The 25634-nt window shown below is 36.3% G+C and overlaps 1 protein-coding gene across 42 annotated transcripts in view; it reads left to right on the forward strand.

Moving 5' to 3' along the window:
- Positions 1-25634, forward strand: part of RIMS2 (regulating synaptic membrane exocytosis 2) — a 496337-nt gene that overhangs the window by 401514 nt on the left and 69189 nt on the right. For 19 of the 42 annotated variants that reach the window (XM_075728355.1, XM_075728363.1, XM_075728349.1 and 16 more), the window contains 2 exons: positions 4173-4273; positions 23615-23787. The exons of 22 other annotated variants lie outside the window; for them this stretch is intronic. In XM_075728355.1, the coding sequence (XP_075584470.1) occupies positions 4173-4273; positions 23615-23787 (274 nt within the window). Of the gene's footprint in view, positions 1-4172; positions 4274-23614; positions 23788-24826; positions 25067-25634 lie in introns of all 42 variants that reach the window. One more of the 42 variants, XM_075728348.1, reaches the window with a different exon arrangement.

Here is a 25634-nt window from a genome sequence, read left to right on the forward strand (position 1 = left end):
TTAAGTTATGAGGAAAGTTTTAAGGGTGAAGTAGCTGAATCTTATCTTATTTCAAGTTAAAACATGAAAATAATGGTTTGCATGTGAAGCTGGAGCAGTGATTCTAGTGCCTGCCCTGAGTCCTGTTGTGGGAATTATACAGACGACACCTAGACCATGGTAGGAATTATACGGATGCCACCTCAACAGGGCTCGTCCCTAGGTTCAGCTTTAATAAAAGAATCAGAGTTCCTTCTTCTACTGTGTTTAATATACAATAGTAGTTACAGCTCGAGCTGGGTGCCTCTGAAGAGGGGCTCCTGCCTGTCTATTGTTACTGGATTTTATAGTCTCTATAGGTTGCTTGATTATCCTGGTGGCACTGCTCATCCAATCCTGTTTGCAGCGTCTGGGGTCTTTTCTTTTTCTGATTTGCTCCCACAGCCTCCAGGCCCCCTTTTTGTCTTTGTCTTGAGACATTTCATTATCTTTTGTTACAGAATACACTGTAGTTAAAGTTTTACTTAACTTCCTTATCTACTGGTTACATTTCCATAGATAAAAACAAAGGTTAAAGTACAATTCATGCAGCCTAAGGCTTAATTTACTTTAGTCACTATTGCTAAGCTCTGGCACAAATTAGTCTCTCACTCTGCACCAGTCCTCGTGGATCTGAGGGCAGGTTACAGGGTTGCTGTGCACAGTGCTCGGGTGCCTTACTCTGGCATTTCAGGACTGTGTTTGCACTGTAGTTGGGCTGCTTTCCCTCAGCACACTCTCTTCTAAAAATATGGAGAATGACTGGTATTGAATCAGCAGCTGGCTCTTTGTCAGCCAGGAATTTCCCTGTGCTGATGAAAACCCCACTGAGCTAACCTTCAGGCCATGGATTTTTTAATGTTAGAGAATTGTTCAAAATAAGCAAAACTCTGAGATGTTGCCTACAGTGTAATGAACCCAGTCGTGTTTATGAGCAAAATCAGGCTTTGTTCTTCCATCAGTCTTCCTTAATTTTTTGTGCTCCTATGGCTGAAGTTTGAGTGTCTCAATGGCTATTTCTGTTGGAGGCATAGCTACTGTCTAGAAGCAAAATTATGGAAGGAAGTTAAGGCAGAAGTGTACGAATGAACTCACTTTTGCCTGGCCAAAATATGGTTGCGTACACTTTGGTACATCGTGGCAGTACATGAAAGTATATCAGAATTAGCTTTAATTTGTTCCAGTGTCAGTGTCTATAGTCCTGAAATGTGTTGTGCTCTAGCTAAGGACCTGAATAATAAGAGAGCTCAGTCAGCCTTGTGCTACCAATGTGAAAGTTTATGCTCCTACATTCTTACTGCTATTGATAACTAATAGTTAGATTCAGGTTAGTTCTGATTTGCCTACACACACTCCATATACACCTCCTGATTACGGTGGAGTCCTTAGTACAGGACAGATGTTCAGCCTTGGTTACCAAAATCACGTTAGGAGCTGAAGCTTCCTAATGCACCCAGACAGTTACTGAACTCTCTGGAAGTATTTTCTGCTCCTGCTAAACCCCCACACATAGGTTTCATCTAAGTATAAATTTGCCATCAGAACTGGAGATGATGATAGCCCTGCATTTCCACCACTTAGTGCGACATGGATGCACACTGGACCATGTGAATGGGAAGTGCCATGACACTCTCAACCTTTCCTACTCCCATCCAGATCACAGCTGCATCTGGCTTTAGTTACATTGAGATTAGCCTGTGGCAGCCAGTAACCCTGCACACTCTTTCTGCGTGTCAGCCCCACGCATCGTACAGCCAAAGCTCATCTTCTGCATTATGAACTTTCCATTGCCTTCAGGATTCCCTCTTTTTGCATGTAATTGAATTCACTTAGTTGTTAAAGGCAGTTTCAAAAATACATAGCAAGTTAGATTTTCTTTTAATAAGCTTTTATGGAAATTGATTTTTTTTTCCCCTAAATTTTTCTGACTTGTTTTTCTCTTGAGACTAAAATATGCCATCAATTTTGCTTATTTTGCTACAGAGGACCCACAATGAGAGCTTATGTGTTATACTTTTGTTTCAACTGCACATTTCAGAGTGCTTGGTTTTTCAGACCATGAGCAATTGGAAACCTAACTTTCACTTTGCCAAATCATCATAGATAAGAATGAATATTTTCACAAGTAATTATGAAGTTTCTAATTAGTGCTCAAGAGGTGTTATTTCATCACTTCTTGTAATTTCCTGAAATCTGGCAGGATATCTGGGGGAAAAGAACATATGTGATGATATCATAAGAAAACTTCACAAGAAAAATTCACAAAATTTCCCTTTTGGTGAAAAACATCTCTTTTGTTACATTACTGAAGAATGACAAGTGGTTTTGCAGAATGTTATGATTTCAGCAAAAGATTGTTTCTTTCTTTAAGCAAAAGTTAGAGTGTTTTACTTCAAAACCACTTATGTGTTACTTACTTCTGTAATTGAAAAAAGAAAAATATCATTTTCCAGTTTAAAGTTTTTGTTTTCAAGAGAGTAAATGTATCTTTAGAGCTTTTAAAACTAGATCCTTGAAAAAATCACTTCATCTTAATGATAAATTGGCAGGTATTGCTTTGGGGCCAATAATGGTTGAGGAAAATTGTGACAGGAAAAACTAGCTATATTTTATTTTAGGAATTTTCATCCGCTGCTGTATTTTTCATTTCGTTTTTCCCTATAAAACACCAGTTTTTCATTCATCTTTGTTGATTTTTATTTCTCTTAAAAGTTTTGATGAAGGCTTTTCATTCATGTTGTTTGTAGGGAGTAAAGATGGAGAGTTTGAATACAAAAATCAGAAGCCAGAGGGTTTGTAGATAACAGTACAGTTTAGCTTTATTCCCTTCCCTCTTCCTCTCACCCTCTTCCTTCCAGATTTCCCACAAAGTGCCACAAGATTTAGCTGGCCGGTCTCTCTCGTAGTGTGTGCTGCTACCATTACTGTATTCAAGAAAGAAAATACAAAGCTCAGAGGCGCTGCAGAGGTCCTGTGCAAAGCCTCACTTTACTATTAGATTACAACGTAGAACTGAGATTTAGAGTTTAAATCACATTTATATAGTACACTGGAATCTAGTATTCCCATCTCAGTTCCATAAAAAAAAGTCCAGATTGCTCAATATATATAATGTACAGAAACTTCCATTTATGGCTAGTGGGATTCTGAAATTTTAATCCTAGACAACTTTTGTGTTAAAATTATGGCAACTTTAAGACAAACAGTCAAAATGAATCCTTTTGAGCATTCAGTGGATAATGAATTACTCTTGATTTATATCATGTTAAAGTGGAAGAGAATCAAGTCTGTGTGTGTATATTAGATAATTATATCTTGTTTGAAAATCTTTAATTCTGGGCTGTTGTCTTCCTCTCATTTTTCTATTTCTCAGTCTTCCATTACAGCTTTGGCACTTACTTCCTTATTATTTTACATAGTAAATCGAGGTGTTACATTACCAGTTGGCTGAAACCAGCTGCTACCCAGGTCATATAATACCATGCCCAGCCCATTCCTAACTGAGACTAATCGTGTATTTGGTCCAAGAAGAGTGAATCCTGAAATCATTCTTGAAGTTGTGTGTCATTAGAATGTAATACAGTGATGCCACTGGGTGGCTCTTTAACATTCCTTTACACAACTTTAAATTGTTTTGAGCATACTAAGAATATGCTCAAATGGTAAACGGAAGCTCTGCCAGCCTGTGGTTGTTACTTGATTAGTAATTTGGTATAAAAATGCTAGTATGACACTATAACAAATGCAGAACCAGGACCTCCACCCAAAATAAGCAGGTTGCCTTTGCATTCCTTTTTTAAAATGAAAGACAGTTTCTCTTGAATATTTTTGAAATAGTAAAATACTATTCTGTGGAAACATTTTGTTCCATTTACATTCATTTCTTCCACAAAGTTGGTTTCACTTGAATTGTGTAGATAATACAGCACTTACTAAGATACTGCTGAATTACTTACTTATCTACTCTTTTCCTCCTCTTACAATTTTTTGTTTTCCTGCAAAACTGTAATTCAGAAACTAAAATTACATACACTGTAATTTAAATAAATTAGATTTCATCTCTTTCTGTTAAAACTTCCATGAGCATAACATTAAACTTGGAATTGAGGACTGCTTGTGTATTTATTTACTTTTTCTTTTTTTTAACTTAACAGGTGCATTGGATGTAGAAGAGAGGAATCGCCAAATGAAAATGAGCAAGTACAAACAGGTAGCAGGATCAGATTCCAGGCTGGAACAAGATTATCATTCTAAGGCAAGGGAGTTTTGTTTTGAAAAGCAACAAAATATGCTAAACTAAAATATCCAATATCCTTTTAGAAAGTAATAGATGAGTGGGAGGTTGTTTCTTCAGAAAAGTTTCTTGTGTGTCTATAATAAAATTATTGGAAACGTGCAGCAAAACCCTTAACACAGAGTGTTCTTGATTATTAAAATTTAAGAAGGATAAGTGAAGTCAAATAAAAGTGGCAGTGTAATTATCCATTGGAATGAACAATAGGGCCATGATTTAAAAGCTCAAAGAGAAGGAGAAAAGAGGTTTGCTGAGTGACAGATGGAATGAGAGCTATTGAAACCTGTTCATGGCTTTCATATAGTTGAACACAGGGTTATCTTGATCTATTGAAAACTGGAAGATGTAGTGTTACCTAGTAGTTTAGCTTTTGGAAAAGTATTTTATACATCAACACAAGCTTCCACCTCAGCTGTGGCAATTTGCCAAAAATCTGAATTGTTTCATAGTGGTATAGCCCCAAGTATACTATCCAAAATTTCCTGCTATCTGGAACAGGGTCATGTCATATACAGTGTGTTAATTAAAATAATCAAGGTATTTTCAATTTAAATTTCTATTATACAAAAATAATTTAGTGTCCTCTAAAACACTTCATTAATTGAGGTCAGATTGTAAGTGGGAAGCACGAGACTTCTGACCTATAAAAGCTGGCTGAGGAAGAGAAGTCTGTTTTAAGAGTTTTATTTCCAGGATGTAGTTCCTTGTTCCAAGGATTGGCAAAGTTGCTGTAAACCGAGCCAGTTAATATTTGAAGAGAAATCATCAAATTTATTAAGTATTATTAGTTTTGCAGATAATGTAGACTAATATACTTGATATAATTACTTTCTAGAATGTACATTTCAGTGTGGGAAAATAAGGGAAGAGTTTTAGCAAAGCCCATGACAAAACGGAGAACATTAGCAATGAAAATAGTTAGAATTGACAAAACAAAAAGAAAATTATGAAAATGGCTTAAAATAGCTAAAAACTCTGAGGATGTGCTGCATGATTATTTGGGTGTTTTACAAATGTAGTTTTTACTACAGAAGGCATAGGAATTTTTATTAACATGTAGGAGGGACCTGGTATACTGTCATGTTTAGATGCTTGTTTTATGTTGACACGTATGGCAAAATTACTTTCACGTGTGTCTATATTGTCAGCTTTGAAAGGTGTTACGTTTTAGAGATGAGCATAATACTGTGAGCAGACCTTCTTGCAACTGTTATGATTGTATGTACCACAGAAATATGACTTTATGTATTGTATGTATAACCAGACTTATTCTGCTAATTTTCCTGCTCCATCAATGCTTGACTGAAATTTGAGTCAGAAGTAGGACTGGTGTGGAGTAAAGAGAATAAATGAGCTCTCATGTGCAGGAGCTGGATAGAATAAAACTACCTAAGGAAACATTCCCTACCCTTGTTTTTCCATTTCACCCACACCATATTATTGGGCCTCGCTATACATCTTTTATCTTTTTTATTAAAATTTTACCTATTGGAATGTATTAAAGAGGAAAATTATAAATGGAATTACTTTATGAAAATGGTGATTTATTTATTGCACACATCAAACAAATTGTCTCCAGAAATAAACAGCTAATTTACTCTTCTGCCAAAGTGTAGTTTCAGTATTTGAAAATGAGTTATTTATTCTATCAGTGAACTTGTGGAACTAGACACTGAGTATTCACATATATATATTAATTAGAAATGCATTTTTAAAATTGTGTAGTTTTAAAGCCATATGAGAACTATAACTCTTATAAGCCATATGAGAGTTCGGTCCTCACTTTTTTACTACCACTGCTTCAATTCCCCTTAATTAAGTGCTTATATTATCTAGAGACAGAAAATGAGTAAGTACAATTTATCTACCTGGTTTCTACAAAAATTCTTCTGGAATCATGAACTGAAACACATATGTCAAATGCTGACTGAAATCTCGTGTTCTGTATACTATACAGTGACTTTGATTTTTTAAATCTGTCAACTGTCACAAGCAGGCAGTCAAGTGTGCCATGCCTGAGAAAAATGTCATTAACTGGGCATTAAGTGACATTCAGGAAAGCTGGCACATGGAATTTTCTTTTACATTTCTGTTCTATTTCTTTCTTTAAATGGAAGTCAACAGCAACTCTATGTCCCTCATGATTACTTTGAATTAAGAAAAAATATGCTATAACAGTAGAAGTTATATTGCATATTAAAATTTTAAAATATTAAAATATTAAAATAGGCATTCTGTTTTATAGCTCTCTAGTTTTATTCTACCTCTGGAAGTCAGTAGTAGAGGCTTTAGAGGAAGGTACATACACTTCTATGGTGCATAGTTATACATCAAGAAGCTTGTGGGAGAAGTTTACTTCCAGATATCTGTATTCTTAGAAGCTGCTGAAATATGAAATTGATTTTCCTTTATATTTTTTTCTCATGATTGATAAAATTGCAGATTGTATTTTTATTATTCATATACATGCCTCGTTACTTTTAGAAAACAAAGTATTCTGCTTCCATAATATTTTGTATACATGAGTTTGGCAGGTAATATATTGTGTAAGAGTTATTTCCTTAAATGCAGAAGTTGCTTAAGTATGATTTCAGCACAGACATAACAAAAAAAAGCAATATATTTGATTTTTCTTATAAACATATTTACAACTAAAGAGACATGAGAGGAAAAACAGTGTGGGCATTAAGGATTAGGTAAAAATATTTCTGGTATTGGAACAACTATTTATTTCTGAATATTGAGTACTAGTAGACTTGTACTAAATAGGTTATATATTAATGTCTGAATTGCAGTACTGGTAGAAGCTGACATGCAGGAAAACCTGAGTTCTGGTAATGCAGTAAAAAAGCACAGTAGCACAAGTGTTCCACCAGAGGAAAAAAATAGCCATTTACCATAGTGTGGCTCTGCTACACTAGCCTGATTTATGTAATTTTCCTCAAGAATCTTTCTAGGACTAGTTTATTGTTTTGCATAAAAACTAAGCTTCCAGTTCTTAAGTGTTTAGGCAGGATGCACTGTGAAGAGGGAAGGGCCAAGACGGGACCCCAGAGAAGCTGAGCGTGCATACTAGATTCACTTTCAACTCACTTGGTTGATCTGGCTTTGAACTCAATTCCCAAACTACTTCTTAAAACCTCTCCGAAGCTCTCTGCCTTGCTTCTTGCTTGGTGCTGCTGCCATTAGCTTTTCTGGCAAACAAATTGATAGCCCTATGCTTGGTGAGTAACTCCTTCCCCTGGCCATTGCCACCACTGCTCAGATTCAGGAATCCCTGCTGACAAACAAAGGATAAGGGGTGCGAGGAATCGTGCCATTCCTCTCTCCTTGCCCCCGTGGCTGGGACTTGCCCAGTGGATCTACTGGGGAGAGTTGAAAACTTTGTTGCTACTGGGAAAAAAGAGAGAACATACTTCTTGTATGTGGAGCCCTAGAAGTGTTTGCAATCAATGTGAAATCAATGTAGAATCAAGAGAGAATTCCATTGAATCTAGCCATATGAGACCCTACAAAAGGGTCTGAGTAACTAAGTGTTGAATGCCAAACTAAAGGGGGCTGGATTTATGTAGGAGTTAGAATAGTGAAAAAAGATTTGTTTTCTTTAGGAGCAAAGGTAAAACAGAGACTGGAAACTAGCTGACACACATTTAAACTTCAAAGTATCATGAGGCTCTTTTTATTTGTTTTATTAGGAGAAAATAATGACCTACAAAAAGGCAGAGAAATCCAGTTATATAATATAGCAATTAGTAATAGTCAGTAATGCAGTAATTAGGAATATAGTATATTAGAGCAACAAGGAACAAAGAGTTGGGGTAAAAGAGGTAAAACACCAGACAAAAACTGACATTTTTGCAGAACTGGTGACAAGATTATTTAACCAAATGTAGAAAAGAGTACACCAAATACTGAATAATACAGAATACTACTGGAGAGGACTTTCCAGCTCCACCTTCAATGATTCATATTGAACATGACTGAAACTTTCTACATCATCAGATGTATGCAATGCTGCAGTTCCTGTTAATCAATAATCACAATTCAAGTTTTAGATTTGCAAGATACTGTGCATTGTAAATATACAAGCATAATTCTCTGTGTCTGGTGTAGGAGACTAGTAATATTAGGCATACTAGCATACTATTTGTGATCTTCTAACCTGTTAGCAAGACCAAGACAAATTAAGCTGTGGAAGAGTTAAGCACTCATTCAGTTTATTTAAATAATACAGTTGCAGCTGAAATGCTCTTGGAGCATGCAGACACTGAAAAGCTGCAGTTCTTCAGACTGAGACACTTTGATTCAGCAATGAATCAAGTACCCCATTATGTGTTGTCTATGTGAGAGAATGTGCAAAAGGTAAGATCTGTAACACTGGAGGTGGAAGAGGTTGAGTTTGAATACATCAGAAGCAGATCTTCTTAACTCTCAGTCTTGTCACAATGTGCAAAAGTATCCAAGAACTGCCTTTTTCCTCTGAAACCTGCATCAAATAGTTGTGTCATTCGTACGTGCTATCCTTTGACCTGTGTTGTTGATTGAAACATTTGATTTAATGGTGTTTGGGGGATGCCCTTGTCTCCTCCTTAAAAATCAAAAGAGAGCAGTACACAGAGCAGCAAAGATTGCTAGCAGAAACACCACTTTTCTTCTTGAAACCCTAGTGGGGGAGGAGTTGAACAAACAGCCAAGCAAACAGGATGATGAGACCCTTGATATTCTTACAGTATATAAGCTGTAGTTGATTTATATTGGGTTTGAATTGGCAATTGTTTTTGAAAATTTAAGCTTAGAGTTTGGAGTTCTGGGAAGATCATGATATGCCCAGTAATAATTTGATAATTTATAACAATTATGAATATACCTCTTTGACCCTATAATTGTTTCTTACAACTTCTGTTTTTAAGGATGTAATTAGAAGTATTCAAAACATTGAATACAAAATGGAGGCTAGGTTAGATACCCATATTTCCTCAAAACAGTGCAGAAATTGGAAATCTGTTTTGTATACATTTCTTTTTAACATACTAGTTTAAATTTTAAAATTTGATATATCTGGATAAAACTTGGAAATAATTAGAATGGAGCTATGCTGAAGAATAATTAAGAAGGCAAAAATTAACACAGATAATACCATATACAAATATTCCATGCAATTAATTTCTATAAAATACCTGTAAAACTAAGGGCCTAACCAGCAGAATTTGATAGGCTTATAAATGGGAATAGCTGTGCATAGTTCTATGGGGTTGCTTCATCTTCCCCTTCCCCACCTCCACACCAATAAGCTCTTTGCTTCAGAAAATAAACCAAACACCAATTAGGCTAACAAAGAATTTTCCATATGAAGAAGCTGTTTAGCCTGTTCCATGGCTTTTGTGCTTTCCTATGGACCAGTCAGTAATTGTATTTTTGGACAAGAAACTTGATAGCTAAACAACCTGTCTGGTCTGGAAGGACAGGTTCTGTCACTCTCAGAAGGCTGTGAGCACCCAGGTTACCTAATCAATTGTGCTCATTTGTGATATGTAAGGAATTTTACTACTCAATGGCAAAGAGAATCTCTCTGGCCCATAGTGCTGATTGCATTTGTATTTTTAATCAAGTAGTTTATTGTATTTTTAACATAAAAAGTTTGTGGAATAAATTGCTGATGTTGCACTTCTGGTTCCTGTAGATACAGGATTTAAAGTTCCATTATAAGACTTAAAAATGTAGCTAGAGGAAATAAATTCAGAATTCTACATTTGAACTCTGTACGCATGGTAATGTAGAAAACATCTCTTCTTTCACTTCTGTTCTTATCAAACTGTATTTTGCTGATAGGTTAAAAGTAATTTAGTGACTTTGAATACAGATGTGGGTTGGTGTGATTTCTAGTATTTTCTTCTTTAGTCAACGATACACAAATTCAGAAAATATTTCTGTTGCTGTCATATTCCTTTTTCATTTAATTCAAGTCTCTTTTAGTTTATTTTGGTTTTGATGCTTTTTAAATTTATTTTTTAATCTTAAGTATCTGTGTCTGTATTAGAGATTCAGGGTATGCTTAAATGTAATACTGTGGTTAACACAAATACTGCATTCATATATCATGATTAAGGCTGAAATATAAACATCTGAAAGTAGACTGATACTGGCTATCTTTATCTGTCAGCAGGTACTTTCTGTTGTCAGCCATTTTCTTAGTTTTTGTGTAAGCTGCTATTGCTAGTCATGTATCTAGAAAGCAGAAGTTAAATACATTATAAAATGTTGTTAAAGTACCTTATAATTTTATAATGAATCTCAAAGAGAAAAAATTATTCCTGAAAGTAAAAACCCACAAAAATCTAAGTGTAACACAAAGTCTTGAGATACACTCTTACAGCAATGATTTAAATATTCTTTTGCAAAACCCAAATGTTTTCCAGAAAAAAAATATTTTATCAAACACATATATATCAAACATACATCAAAATGCGTATCAAAAGATTTCTATCGAAGCCAGATTCAATTAAGTTATTGTAACCATTCCATTAATAATCACATTTAAAAATCGCCTGTGTGCTCTTTTGACCAATTTCCAGCCAGAGTAATTGGTGCAATTTATCTTAAATCCTTTTATCCTTTTTGTAATAGAAGGTCTTTTCCTTTCAGAACTGCTTTGTATAGACACGTGAATTCCTAAACAGTTAGTCTATTTTGGTTCAGAGTGGCTATCTTTTCATAGTAAACTCAATTATTTCTGTTTACAGTTATCTGAATTTAAGCTGTAAAGCTCCAAGGTGCTAGTGAACTGAGTAACAATTAATGTATAAAATAGTGTGACTGTGCTTGAACTAATTATTTAAGATGTACTGAAACTGATGTTATGCTGATAATACCTGAGAAAATCTATGGAAAACAAAAAAGAAAAATAACTGGGAAATACGTGCTAAATATCTGGGTGCCAAAGTGTGACTTTCAAAAATAGGGAATATATGAAGTTAACTGAATTGCTGCAACAGTCAGGGAGCTCCAAGAAGTGAGAATAATAATATATGATAACATGTATCACACCAGACTGCAGTTTGTGCTACTTAATTCTGTGCCAGACAGAATAGGCGCAAAAAGGACATTATTCACATTTGAAAGATAACAAGGGCAGAGCAGTGGTTCCAGCTAGATGGAAACATGTTTGCTAGATCAATTTGCTAGGCTATTGACCTTGAAAAATCAAGGAAAGCATGGCACGCAAGTAGAAAGGATAGAGCTGAAGTTCCCGTGCAGCGCTCGCGCGGAGCCTGCTTAAACGCATAGGATTCCAAATGAAGAAGCAGGACCTTTGTCGGTCTGCCTCACAGGGGGTGGTTCAGAGGCCACCAAGCACTGTCAGACTCAGAGGCAGGAGAAGTGGCTGGCCCCTCGCCTCGCGCGTCTCCTGCCCTGTCTGGCTCTCCTGTACTGCAGCACCTTGAGAAGGTGCTCCCGGGATGGCTGCTGGGGAGCCGCTCCGGGTGGTTCAGCTGGGCATATGATCAAGGATTCACCCAGAGTCTACTGTTGCCATCTGTAATTCTGACTATAATGATGAGGCCCATGAAGTGGTTTTAGCAGTGTGGATGGGTTTTTTTGTTCAGTGTCTGGGGGTGCTTGTCTTTATTAAATGGGTTGATTTTCTTTGATAGCAGCCCCAAAGTTATCACTGGAACTTTTTCCAGTTTATCAGTCTTTTTCCAAACAACAGATTTGTGGTTTTGAGGAATTTTGCCATCTGTCGTGCAAGAAAAAAGCTATGTATCTCTATCAGATTTCCCCAAGGCATTGCATTTCTTTGATTTTTTTGAAGTGTCTTAACTACATAATCTCTTGCAGTTAATTTTAGTGAATATAACTGTGACTTCAAGCTTCTGTATTGCAAGTAGTATATATGAAGGATTTGGATGGATATGTAACACACCACCATTATTCTGTAAAAGCTGGTTCTGCACAGTGGAGCTAATCAAAGTAGGGTCAGGACCTTGGAGACTCAGGTCTTTCCTTTGTAAAGCCCTAATGCCTTCAGCAAGACTTCTAGCAAGAACGTTACTAAAACATGGAATTATCTCTGTGGGCCTTCTAACCTATGGTATTTCTGACTGTCATCTCTTGGAAGTAAAGTCTTTGCTTACCAGAATTAATATTGATTTATTGTTAGGCAATAGAATATTTTCTTTAGTAATACATCAGAAGGAATATTATCCTCCTCATGCAGATGGTAATCATTCTTTTACCAGAGTTTTCGCTGACAGTCTGGAATCGGTGAATAATAACAGGAAATAACAAGAAAAAAAGTAAAAAACAGTTCTGAAAATTTAATCTTTACTTCTGAACAGAGTAATGATGTATCCAAAAAGTAGTCATTTTTGTAATACAAAAAGTAGAATAGTTAAATTATTGCAGCAAACTTATTCTACTAGTAGTATTCCAAGATAGTAGAAAATTAAATTTTAGACAAAATTATCAAATAAAGTCTGCATAAACAAAACCTCTTTTTTTCCCTAAAAGAGCATCTTTTCCTAAATCTTTGCCTTGAATATATAAAGATTTTTCATCCAATAACCTTAAGTACCATGCTGAAAAGAAGTTTGGTAATTGTGTTTCTTTCAGAGTCAGTTTATGTTGAGGAAAAAAATTCATCTGTCATACAGCCAAATGTACTCAATTTTCTCATGAAGTTCAACTTGTGTTATCGCAGTAAAGTTTATCTGATATATCTTTTTTTCTTCAAACTATGTAAAATCTTTAAAAGATATTATATTCTTTTCCTCATATAGAGTGTCTTAGATCCATTAAATTTCAGAGAACCAGGATGCATCATCCTGTTTCTGTTCTCTCTTGAGTGACACATGCCGTCAGGTAAAAAGCATTTCTAGTGATTTGCATATTTCTGCAGCTTAATCTGAAGTAACTAGCTAATTAATAATATCTGCACGTCAGTTTGAATATGATTTTCGAAAAACAAAATTCAAAACACTGTGACATAGTTTTCTGTCTCTAAGAGACGATAACATAAATTCACTTCTGGTAAACAGGCTGACTTTCAGTTTCAAGAATTGTAAAGAAGTAACTTAGGTGTTTTTTAGGAGGCAGTTGGAAATGTTTCTTTTCCCACTTCTAAGCTAGTTTCTAGTCACATAAATTTAGGAAATGCTCTGCTAATACTATGCTAAGGAAACATCTGTTAAACGAAAATAACTTAAAGGGTTCTAATAATTCATAATTAAAGATCTTCAAAAGCATTCACAGAAGTTTTTGACCCCAGAATAGTTCTAATATAGAAAACTGTCTTGTGAAATGATCTAAATTTCTCATACAGTTTCAATTGAATTATTTTTTGTTTCTTTTCCAGAAATGTTACATATTACTATCCTACTGTTAAAGTGCTTTATGTGGTGAAGTTGAAGTAATGTTAATAGGTGTTGCATATTTTCTGTAAAATTGAATTCAAATTAACCTTACAAGCAAACAAAGAGGTAAATTATTATAGTATTTACACTGCGATATGACAGACATAATACATGTTTTCTAATTACTCCCTCTTTGAGAACTGAAGCACAATTACTAAAGAGAAAAAGAGAGAGTTCAGTTTTTCTGTTCCCTAGGAGAGGCTTGCATACTCATGCTCCCTGCAGCCTTTTTTTCCCTAGTTGCAATATAACAAGGGTAAAGCTGCTGAGAAAATATATTTTAGGGAAAAGCAATGTTTTCTAAGCAGTTTAACTTGCCTATGGAGGAATAAGGAGATGGTGGTATCTACGCCTTGCAGATCTGGTTCCCCTTTAGCTACACGAATCAGCAGAAAATTTGTAGATGAATTATCAGCTGAGCTCATATATTTCTTATTGTACAGGGATTTTCCAAAAAGTATCCTAACAATCAGTGAAAACAAGAGATTAAGAAAAAAGATTATGGGACCTTCCCTCAAATCATGCTTGATTATGGAGGCTACCCTCTGATATCTATGGAATAAGGACTTATAAAGCGGAATCATACAAAGATACATTTATATCCTGTTCTTGAACAATTGTGTTACTCGTGGTCCTTAGGCACTTCTGCTTATAGGAATAAGCATTCACCAGATGGCCCATGTGTCAATCCAGCTGTTTTCTTCAGCATGAATTCCTTTGAAGGTGTTGTGTCCCAGGACAAATTTAGTGAAAGTCATACTTAAATATTACATAGAGAAAGTAGGTTTAAGGGGGAAGTTCATATCTCTGTTCTCAAAACGTCAGGTATGCTGAAATACTTAACAGGCTTTTGGAGTGAAATAAAGTGTAATGAAACAGAAATTCTGTGATGAGAAAAGATGGTTGCCTTTCTATCTTTTTTTATTTGGTTTTGTTTTTATGAGAGACCCAAGGACTAAAAACAAATTATGGAAATGTAGTTTAAAATCCAGGTTAAATGAGAACTCTTTAAAATGCATATTGTTTGACTTCCTAGCTTGCATTTGCAAAGTAACATCCTAAAGAAGCCAAAGTTAGGGAGAAAATGAGAGACAAAAGAGGATTTCTTAAAACAGAAATCCTGCCTTGTTACCCTCTTTAAAAAATAAGCTGTTGTCTGGATGGCAGTACTGTATGAAGTGCAAGAGATTTCGAGTGCAGTGGTGACAGAAATGGTATGTGAACCACTTGAGGAACAGAAACAAATACAGGAAGCACACTTTGATTCTGTTTATCCAGCATAAGTAGGATTCACTAGAGTTGGAATACCAAAAAAGGACCAGAAATCAAATTAAGAGTTACCACTGAAACTGAACCCATTGAACAAGTGAGTTAACTGTAGGCAGGCTCACCAGTTTGTCCTAACACACGCACTGGAGTTCACCAGGACATAAAGCACTGGAGCTACTGTTAAATGCAATTGCACAGCAGATTGTGAAGCCCTGGGACACCTGTGTTTTTGTAATCACCCTGACTTGAAGAGCTCAGTTTTTTTATAGTGAACAGTGTCCATGATAATGCATCTTCAGGAAATTTGGCACAGTGTTATGGAATGCTAAAAGATTGCTGATCTCTATTTTAAATACATTTTCTTCCTTCTGTGTAAGACAGTCAAAAAGTTAATGTGTGGCAGTTAAAAAGATGCTGGGAAGTTTGAGAAGATCTACACCAAGAGTTTATTACCCACCATCACAAAGCTAGACTGTGGACCTGTTTCTCTAAAGAGCAGCTTGGTGACTGACTCTGCCCTGTTTTAGATAGCAGTTAAGAATCAGGAGAAGGTCAGCAGTATGAAAGGTAATTTGGATAGCAAATATTTCAATAAATCTTAGAAAGAGCTTTGTTTTACTTTCCATTTTGCCTGCTTTCCTGAATCACTTTCATGTCAGAAAAGGGGGACTGATTTTTGGACATCCTTCTACCCTTAATTCTCATTAAAGTGTTCTTCTTTTGAAGCTTTTATTTACCTTCGTATTATGAAGACTCATATTTCTTCAAGGTCTTTGCTTTTGTTCAAAAATTATTGGGAATATTCTGGCTACATGAGAGCATTCTATGGTTCACCTATAACTAGTTAACGCATATTGGAATCATCAGATCTTGTAACAAGGTGAAGTCCATCCACAGGAGACATGAGATTTTCTATTAATTTGAATTTATATAGTCAATTATAGCTGTTTCACCCTAGCTGTATGCTGTACCTGGATGTCTCTTCTATTGATCTGTCAAATCAACTAGAACCATGGAAACGTTCATCTTTCTTTAATATTCAGACTATGAAAACTGTTCTTAAAAATCTCAGTTACTTTCCTTGATAGATAATAGAAGTTAGTAGTTAATGGTTGGACTGGATGATCTTAAAGGTCTTTTCCAACCTAAACGATTCTATGATTCTATTCTATGATTCGTTTTTAAAGTAGATGTCTAGTTATACAGTACATAAGGCATACTACAGAAGGACATAGGCCAGTGATGGTAGCCTCTTGTTATAATGAAATGTCGTGTTGCAGAGTCCTGTTCCAATGACTTGATGATTTGGAGTAGAAGCTCTCTCTATGAGTAGTGACTTCAAGGTGGTTTTTGATGAGATATTATGAGACACCTGCTTGGCCATTATAAACCTTATATTTTCATTCCAGTGTGTAACACATCTTGGATTGTCTTTTAAGAATTTTTTTTGAGGTGATGCTTAGAATTGTTCCTGTGTTGTTTTACTTATCTTTACCTTAAACAACAGGTTTTTACCCACTGTGTTTTTCATAGGAGAGATGAAATTTTAAACAGTGTCTTTGTGATTTTGAACAGTCTTTGGAATAATGTGGTAACTTTATATAACCCAGCAGAAAGTTTGCAGCGCTCTCTCCTTTCAAAATTTGTAAAATTTGATCCTGACTTAAAGTAAGATTAAATAAAAACACTTAGTTCTCTAGACTGGATGAAGCTGTTTTTTGAATTAATTCTGCATCAATAACAGCTTGATTTCAGAACGGATATCAGTGCAGCTGAAATTAGAGGTTATCTTGATCTTCCAAAAGTCATATTGTATAAAAAAGAATATCAAAACAAAAGACTACTTGGTGTTTTGAAACTGACTGCAAGAACAGATTTTAGATAATAGAAAGACGAAGTTGTTGACAAGCTAATTCTCAAGCTCACTAGAAGACCCAAATACTTCTTAAGAGCTGCCTTACTGCTTTTACTTTACCAAATATTTGCAGGTCCTGTAAGTTCTTGATGTAAACCCAGAATATTTTCTAGTGCTCTCCTGTATTTATTTCAAATTGTACACTTAGGGAGTTATTTAAAAATTGCACCATATGCCGAAATATGTGAAGCAGATGACTTTTTGTCTTTTGATTTGGCTTGCTTCCAGACTACCTCCCTCTAAATTTCCATTTGTCTTTAGACTGTGATCCATTGGTGGCTTCTGCATTACTGCTGTCCTTGCAGTTTCTTCTTCAGCTCCTGGATCACCTTGACCCATAGGATGACAGAGTAATTTGGGTTGGACGGGACCTCAGGAGCTGTCTAATCCAACCCCAGCTTAAAGCAGTGTCGGCTGTGAGATCAGTACAGGTTGGATTTTATCTGGTCAGGTCTTGAAAACTTTCAAAGATGAAAACTGCGCAACTTCTCTGGGCAACTTGATCCACTGTTTCACTGTACCTATGGTAAAAATGTGCCTTCTTATACCAGTCAGAGCTGCTGTCCATTGCTTGGCTCTGTCTTTTTGTCATCCTCCCTGTATGACCTGGCAGACTGCTTCAGGTACTCCCAAAGCCATCACTTATTCAGGCAGAACACGCCCAGCTGCCCCAGCCTCTCCTCACAGGGAAAATGCTCTAGCCCAGGCACCTCGGTGGCTCTCCAATAAACTCATTCTAGTTTATCGATGTCGTTGTTGTACTTTGGGTCTCAAAACTGGATACAATATCCTAGATGTGGTCTAATGACTGCTGAGTAAAGGGGAATAATCACTCCCCTTGATCTACTGGTTATGGCCCAGTGCTGACTTGCTTGATCTTTTTCATTGTTCAGTTTTCTTTTACTAATTTAGCAGTAGGATGCTGTTTGCAACATGGCTTGGTCCCACAGTGAAATCGGGTTTTAGGAACTCCTTTGTAAGACTGTATATGTGACCACTGGTTAGTGAAATCAATAAATAGATGGCACCAAACCACTAAGGGAAAGATGTGAGAACTTTTGAAGTAGGTTTTTTTCACATGTTCAATAGAAATATGGACGTTCCTTTTTACCAACATGTTTCAATTGGTGGCCTAACTTTATTGCAAATCAGGTTACAGTCAGTTCTTTTTATTCATGGTAGAAGTAGATTGGAATGTTCTGAATAATGGGAAAAAAATATGTGGAAGTAAGGAATGGATGTACAGGGAACCACTGTATATCCAGCTAGATTTACTGGTTCAGGCACAGGGTCAGGAGATCAAGGGGTGCCTAATGCAAAGCAAGAACTGGCTGAAGGGAGAACAGGGTTTGAACAGTGCCAATGGGACTCATCAGAAGCAAAATATAGGGCTAAGAAAGCAGGATCCAAGAATTAGGAATAAAAAGGAGGAAGACAGGATAGGAGCCAGGGCTACAAAGCAGAAGTCAGGATCAGCAGCCAAGAATGAGTCTGAGCTAGAACTGGTTGCAGCTCCATATTGAGAAGCCCAAGGCAACTGTGGAGCTTATTATATACCTAATACCAGAGCAGTACAAAAATTAATCTCCTGGGTCAGTCCTTAAATCTCCCAAGGGACTGATAGATGCCATTTGCAGCTGATAGCTAAAGCAGGGCTGGCAGAGGCTGACCTGGCTCAGCATACCTCAGTTGCCTTGATGGAGCCTGACAGGAGTGACAAAATGTAAGCACAGATTATTGAGTTGGCTGAGTATGAATTACATGCAAAGGCAGATTCATCATAGCCTTCATCTTGGGTTTGTGTGTAGCAAGCTACAGATAAACATATATTCTCTCTGTGTATTCATTTGCATACAGTATTTTGTAAAAATGACTTAGAATCTTTTGCTTTATATAAATGTAATGCTGTTGTAAATATTAGTAAATATTCGGTTTTATTTTTAATGGCAGACTTCATTAGGCAGCCATTGACAAAGGTTTTAGAAATAATCAAATAATCCAGTAACATCCATTCAAATGATGTGTGGTAACTAAAATTTGCAGTCCCTTTAGAGGCTGTGAACTTGCACTGAAAGCTACAGTTGAAATTACAGAACATTTCATACAATTGCTGTGCTCTGGCTGCTCGAGAGCTTTTGTCAGTGAGGCAAAGAACTATTGAAACAATCCAGAACAGTTCTTTAATCTTCCTGTAGTAGCACAATGGACAATTGTCTGAAACATCTTCCTAACATTTTGATCACTAAAAACATTGACCAGATTTGCATGTTCCTATGTAAATGCTAGCAAATAAAAACTGTTGAGTAGACTGTAAAAAAGAAAAAAAAAGATAATAAAATAGGATGACAGTTGGAAATCACTGACAATTTCAATTGCCTGGACAACTGCATGACTGTATAGTCCACGATGGAAGACTGGTAACAATAGATTAAGGGAATATGAAACACTTTAAAACTTCCTTTGAATTAGAAGTTCCAAAACAGTTTCTTTTGAGAAATAAGTATCAGAGCAGTTGTAGCTCTATGTGGCTTGTCAGTCATATAGTAGTAGTTCACAAAGAGGTCAAAACGTTTGCAGAAGTTGTTGTATTAGGAAGCAGAGCAGGTATTTGTCTTTCAGCTTTAATAATCTTGAATTCATCACTACGGGAAAGTAATCTACTGCAGTTACAAGGTATTGGCACAAACAGTGTCACTTTTTTAGGGTCTCCAGCTGATTATTTTACTAATGCAGAGGAAAGGGCTTTTAGAAACTTTAAAACGTGTTTGATAGAATCTGTAATAATGAGATTTATCCCATTCTTCAACACAGCAAAACAGGACAAAATCATCTTCTTACTAAAAATACAGAAGTGACTTCTAATCAACCGCTCTGCTTGCAGCAGACTTCCTATTGTTGAAACAGCTTGAAAAGGCTGGGTACTTTTACTGCTTTATGGGTCATAAAGTCCAGAATGCTGCCTATCTTATATGAGTCTTGATGGGGTTGGAAATGAAAATTTAACCTTATTTCCAATAAAAGAGACATATATTTCCAGCATGGGGAAAGTCAGGAGGTAACTTTCCTACTGCTGTGGCTGTTATTTAAAAAGTAAAAAAGAAAAAAAAAATTAAAAAGAAACAATATTTAATTAAGCTGAGTAGTAGGCAGATACACTTCACCACAGCCTAGACCTCCCGATTGTCCAAACCAGGGGAGCTACAACTGCGTTCATACTTATTTCTTGAAAGAGAACTTTCAAGGCAGAGACCAAAGGAGCACTTCAGAAACTGCCTTATAGAGAATTGCAATTTAAGAAACAAATATAAAACTGAAATGCCAGCATGGCTTCTGTCAGACAAGCAGTATGTTTCCTTTTGTCTTCTGTGCTGCAGTTACTGTAACACTAACATGCAATACGCTTACTTTTATAATCCATTTCCTAAACAAAATTGTCAGATATAAGGTCAAAAGTAGACCTTAGCAGCAGAATAAAGAGCAATTTGGAGTAGAGTTAATGGATGAGTATGAGGTATCTGAGCTTTGTCCAACAGCAAAGACAATTTAGTTTCAGTTTCTAGATGTTACTTTGGTAGGCACCTAGCAGATGCTGAGACTGTAACTCAATGTGTAAATAAAACTTTTAAAAACAAATATTGTCTATTAAGACATTCAGATTTAATAAAAGGATCAATTAACTTTCCCAATTTCAAATCTAAAACATCCTGAAATAGTAAGGCTCAAATAATATTTTTGTGCCATCTGACCCAGTTGAAAACATTTGATGGGAAGTACCTTTACATCCAACTGAGCAAAAAGAGACAAGGTAATGATCTGATGATCTTCTTTCACATTATATTTCTGAAGTGATTTACCTTTAAGTTGCTTTTCTTGCCGTAGCAATTCTCAATCTTCACCATATATCGCTAGATTATTACTATTGCATTAGCTTAAAAAAAATACAGTAAGGTTGTTTTATTTATGACAATGTCTGATTTGTTATAATACAGCACATTGCTATGAAAAATGTATTTTAAGAACTGATGTTCTCCAAGTGTGGAAATGAAACAGACAAAATCAAAACCATAGGTTTCTGAAACTTTCAGTGTGCTGCAGAATGACTCTGTAGAATAACTTTGTGCAATGCCGATACTGTTTGCCACTTCATGGTGCTTGCATGTATTTAATTTAGAAGGGCTCATTTCCATGGACTGCTTGGCAAGCTCAGTGTGGGATCTGCAGGTTGAGGTGTGCTATTCTATGAATCACCACAAGTAATTATCTATCCCCTAACTGGAATGTAATTAACAATTCCATCAATGATTTACATCTGACACTACAGTCTATCTTACTTCCCTAAAGGATAGCCACATTAGGTGTGTAATGCTAGCGGTGTGTCTACCCTGAGGTCACTAGCCACTGTCAATACCACGGCTGTTCATGTAGGCATACACAACTTGGCTGTACATTAGATCTGCTGGGAGCCTGTAGCAGTGTAGCCTTGGCAGCACAGGGTTTGGCATGGCAAATACATCTGCTTGGAAGCCTTGGCAAATACTGAAGGCCTGAAGGCAGCTCTGTGTTGCCTTTTCTATAGTGTGTGGTGGTAGCCCAGTACACCAGGCTGTACTTCCCAGTCTTGGTAGTTTTAGGCTAAATCAACATAAACTACACTCAGAACTTTGTCTTCAATGCAGAATTAGTCTAGGGAGGGTTAGGTGGGTGGGACTGAATAGATAGGACTCAATATATACACGTTTCACTAGGCATAGTTATTTTTTTCTTCTCCAAAGTGCGGAATAGTCACTCTTGTAAAAGGAGTTGCTGAAAAAGAACAATCCTTTCATTCTGGTATAATGTTCCATTATCTCTGATGATCAGGACAGCTGTTTAATCATTGGTTTTATGTTCCCAAATGAATATATCAATAATAATATGTACTGTCTTGTTTATCAAGCAAAAATATTAATGGCATCAATAAAAGCAGTCAGTAAATATTACAACATTTAAATGTTGTAATCACAGAGATACTCTGTGAGTTTATGGCTGGCTAAGTGCACTCTCACACTTAAAGGCTGGGGAGGGCTTGAGTGGTTTGTCAAGGAACACAAATACTGTAAATTAGTGCAGATCAGGCAGCCAGCTGCAGCATGTGCAACCATTTTACATAAGCCTGCAGTCCAGGCTGTGCTTGGTCACTGTCTGCAACAGTGTACAGTGTAACCTGCATGAGCTTTTTTTCTTGTCTTTATTTCATTTCCCTGTCTTAAAATGGGCAAAATAGCTTACTATTTCTAAGTGTAAAATTCATTTATGGTAAATAGGCATTCAAATGCTATTCTGAAATGCTATTTAGATGCTGCACAGTCTTTCAGAATATTTCCCAGTGTAACATTCCTTGCAAGAGCACAGAAGCAAAAGATCTGTGTACTTCATAAAAGACAGTTATTCTAAAACTATAAAAAAGGGAAAAAATTGACAGCCAAACCTGGATGCCCACCTCTTCTGCAGGACTAAACAGGTCTGCCACTTTACATTATGAATTATTTTCTCCAGGTGGCTGAGTCCAATGTTACTACCCGCAAGATTTCAACAAACCACTGATGTATTATGCAGATTATTTTCTCCCATTCAGTCCTGTCTGTGGTGCTCTTCACATCTTTCCATACTGTCTTCTTTCTATGTCAGCCAAACAATTACCTGGTGATCATTGACAATTCATCTAAGTACTAGTTTTCTGAAAAGATTATCAGTAGTAACCCATCAGATTTGTGTATACACCGAAATGTCTGTGTATGAAGAGGAGAGGGAAAAGTATCGTTTTGCTATTCATTATATCTGCACATGGTGCAATACAGAGTGGCACAGACTTAGCATTAATTTAGAGCTAACTTGTGTAACGAACAAATAGCCATAATATTTTGTTCAGATCTAACTTGAATACCTCTGCACAACACTGCTTTGTGTTGTATGGGCTTATTGCTGACCACCAGTCACCTGCCAGTTCCGTGTTTGGAATATACTGTTAACAAGCTCAAATACTACTGTAATTTTTTAGTTTCTGAGGCATTTGTACATTGCCAGTACAAATTATCTCTAGTCCTGTCTCATCCTTTCAGACTTCCCAGCCCAGCAGCTCAGCAAGATGTGGGGTTTGTTTGCACAGCTACAACATTGCTTTGTCTTTTGGTTTAATAATCTCATCTATCTATTTACTTAAAAAAAAAAAAAGAATTGTTAACATTTGTCAACTAAAAGTTCTTGTAAATAGGCTAGGTCCCAAAAGAGACATGTATTTTATAGATAGCATGAAGCACATTCTGTCTCCTGTTCAATCTTTCATGAGCTCAGTAATCATGGGCAAGTCGCTAAGTCTCTCTGCTTTGCTTTGTGCACTGGTGAAACAGTTATGGTAAGAATATTCTATGATGGTTTAGATGTCTTTCCTAAGGTTTGTGAAACCTTTGGAAGAGCTGGAAGTTTTGTACAAGTCAGTCTATGGATGAAGCTGAGGAGCTAATACCTTGAATGGGGTAGCAAAGCAGAGTAAAACTAATGAAAAACAAGACAAAACTTGTATTCTGTATCAGTTAAAAACTCCATTATAAAAGTTCAGGCAGTCTGGTGACAAAGGCAGTTTAGATAGCATCAGGGACCAACTCCATAGCTGATTTGTGGTAATATGTCACTGACAACATGTGTATCTTTGCCCCTTTCCTCTTACAGTATCGGTCAGGACGGGATCCTCAGCGAGGCTCAGACAATGTTTCCAATAAGTCTTCAGACAGCGATGTCAGTGATGTCTCTGCTGTGTCACGGACAAGCAGTGCTTCACGTTTCAGCAGCACAAGCTACATGTCTGTCCAGTCAGAGCGTCCAAGAGGAAACAAGAAAATAAGGTGAGCACAAGGAGCAGTAATGCCAGCCATAGCCATATAATTTAAGTAACTGAAAATTTGTCAATATTTGTATTTGAAATTAATATTTTGCCTAGGTTGAAATTTGCAGGGAATTTGCAAAATACTGGTTTAAATGCCTTCTCCATCTAATGCTTTTTGAAGTCTTCATGGTATTTGTTTTTAGCCAAGTTTTGTCATCTTGGGTTATACTAACATACATTAAAATAACAAACGTATGCTGTCAGCAAGCATTAGACACACTTAGATTTGCACTTTCTGATAACCATTTTGTAAAATACTTAATGTGGCAGAAAAGACAGTTTAACTTGAAAATTTGTGCCAGCAGTGTCAGAGGCATCTTAATTTCGTTTTAAACTAGAGCTTTTATAGAAGTCTTATTTAATACTTACGCAGACCAATTCAATTTATTTAATACTTAACACTAGTCCAATTTAACTGTAGGTGTACAACCATTGAACTACTCTTCAACAAAATGTACATAGTGTATCTGTGAGCAAACTACAGCATCTCTTTTGCCTGTGCCCTGTGCACACTCAGAGGAGCTTTGGCTGTAGAAGGAATGAAAGATCATTTTTCTTGGCAGTTGTAACCCACCTGCCTCTCTCAGCAAAATCCAACGTCACCTTATATTAATTCTCAGAAAATTGTCTTCTTGAGAGAAATGGTGTGTTTGAAAAGATTGTTTAAACATCTGCTTATATGCGCATTGTTAGGAGCACATTGTTTCTGTCATACAGTTATGTATACATTTCTAAATGTGATGTATTGCCATGCAACTTTTGTTCAAAGAGGGGCTTAGAGACTGTCCTAAGAAAAAAGTCCCAAGGTTCTCTAGTGTAGGCTGGAGTCTTAGCCAGCATGGTTTACCTTATGACTGCTTCCATCTTTTAGTTTTTATTTTATTTCTTTTGCATTTCCTTGTGAGTTCATGCATGCTCTTCTCCATGACATTAACTTTAATTTATTCTTTTCTTTTTTCTTTTTGCATGCCTTTTTCAATTTTTGTTGGCTTCAAAAGGACAAGGGATATAGAGGGAAAAAAAGAGGGAGGGCTGGAAGGGGAGGAACAAGATGGAATATTTCCTGAGGAGGAAGAAAAAGAGGAGGAGGAGGAGGAAAAAGCAAAGGAGCAAGAAATTAATGAAAAAGGGGAAGGGCAAGAGGTGACACAGAACTGTGATAAGGAGGAAATCAAAGGATCAGGGCATGATGAAAAAGCTCAAGAAGACCAAGCTGAGGAAGGGAAAGAGGATGACAGGTAAAATATACTTCTGTTTCTATAGACCTATTCTTCTTCTTCCTGTACCAGGACCCTACTTGTCTTCCCTTTTTTTCCCTTTGCTTAGCTTATTGTCTATGCTCTCTGCAGCTTTTTTTGCTTTCAGTCATGATGCTTTCATATTTAAGCAAGTTTCACTCTCAGCTTCAGTGAACTTGTGCATATGAAACAATGCAGCACACTAACTTGACTCATTATTATGCATGCAACTACAGCATATTATTTTTTAAATTGGTTTAGATTAGAGTTTGGGTTTGACTGTAATAAACAATAGAAATTGTAAGACTCCTTGTTATATTCTCTGCTTGAATTATTATTTCAGGGAAAAATCTTTTGTTGAGTGATATCTCATCAATATCAAAACCATCTTTACTTTCATTTGTGGCAGTACTAAAGAAGAGACTTTGGATTTTTTTTTTTTTTTAATCCTCTTTGTGTAGGCTGATAAATGTGCATATTGATCGACAATCGACGTGGATAAGCAGAGTTTTCCCTTTTTTTTGTTCCATGTGAATAACTGTTGTGGGTTGTTGTATTGTGGAAGGGT

This window comes from Pelecanus crispus, chromosome 2, assembly GCF_030463565.1.
Source record: "Pelecanus crispus isolate bPelCri1 chromosome 2, bPelCri1.pri, whole genome shotgun sequence".
NCBI classification, from domain to species: domain Eukaryota; kingdom Metazoa; phylum Chordata; class Aves; order Pelecaniformes; family Pelecanidae; genus Pelecanus; species Pelecanus crispus.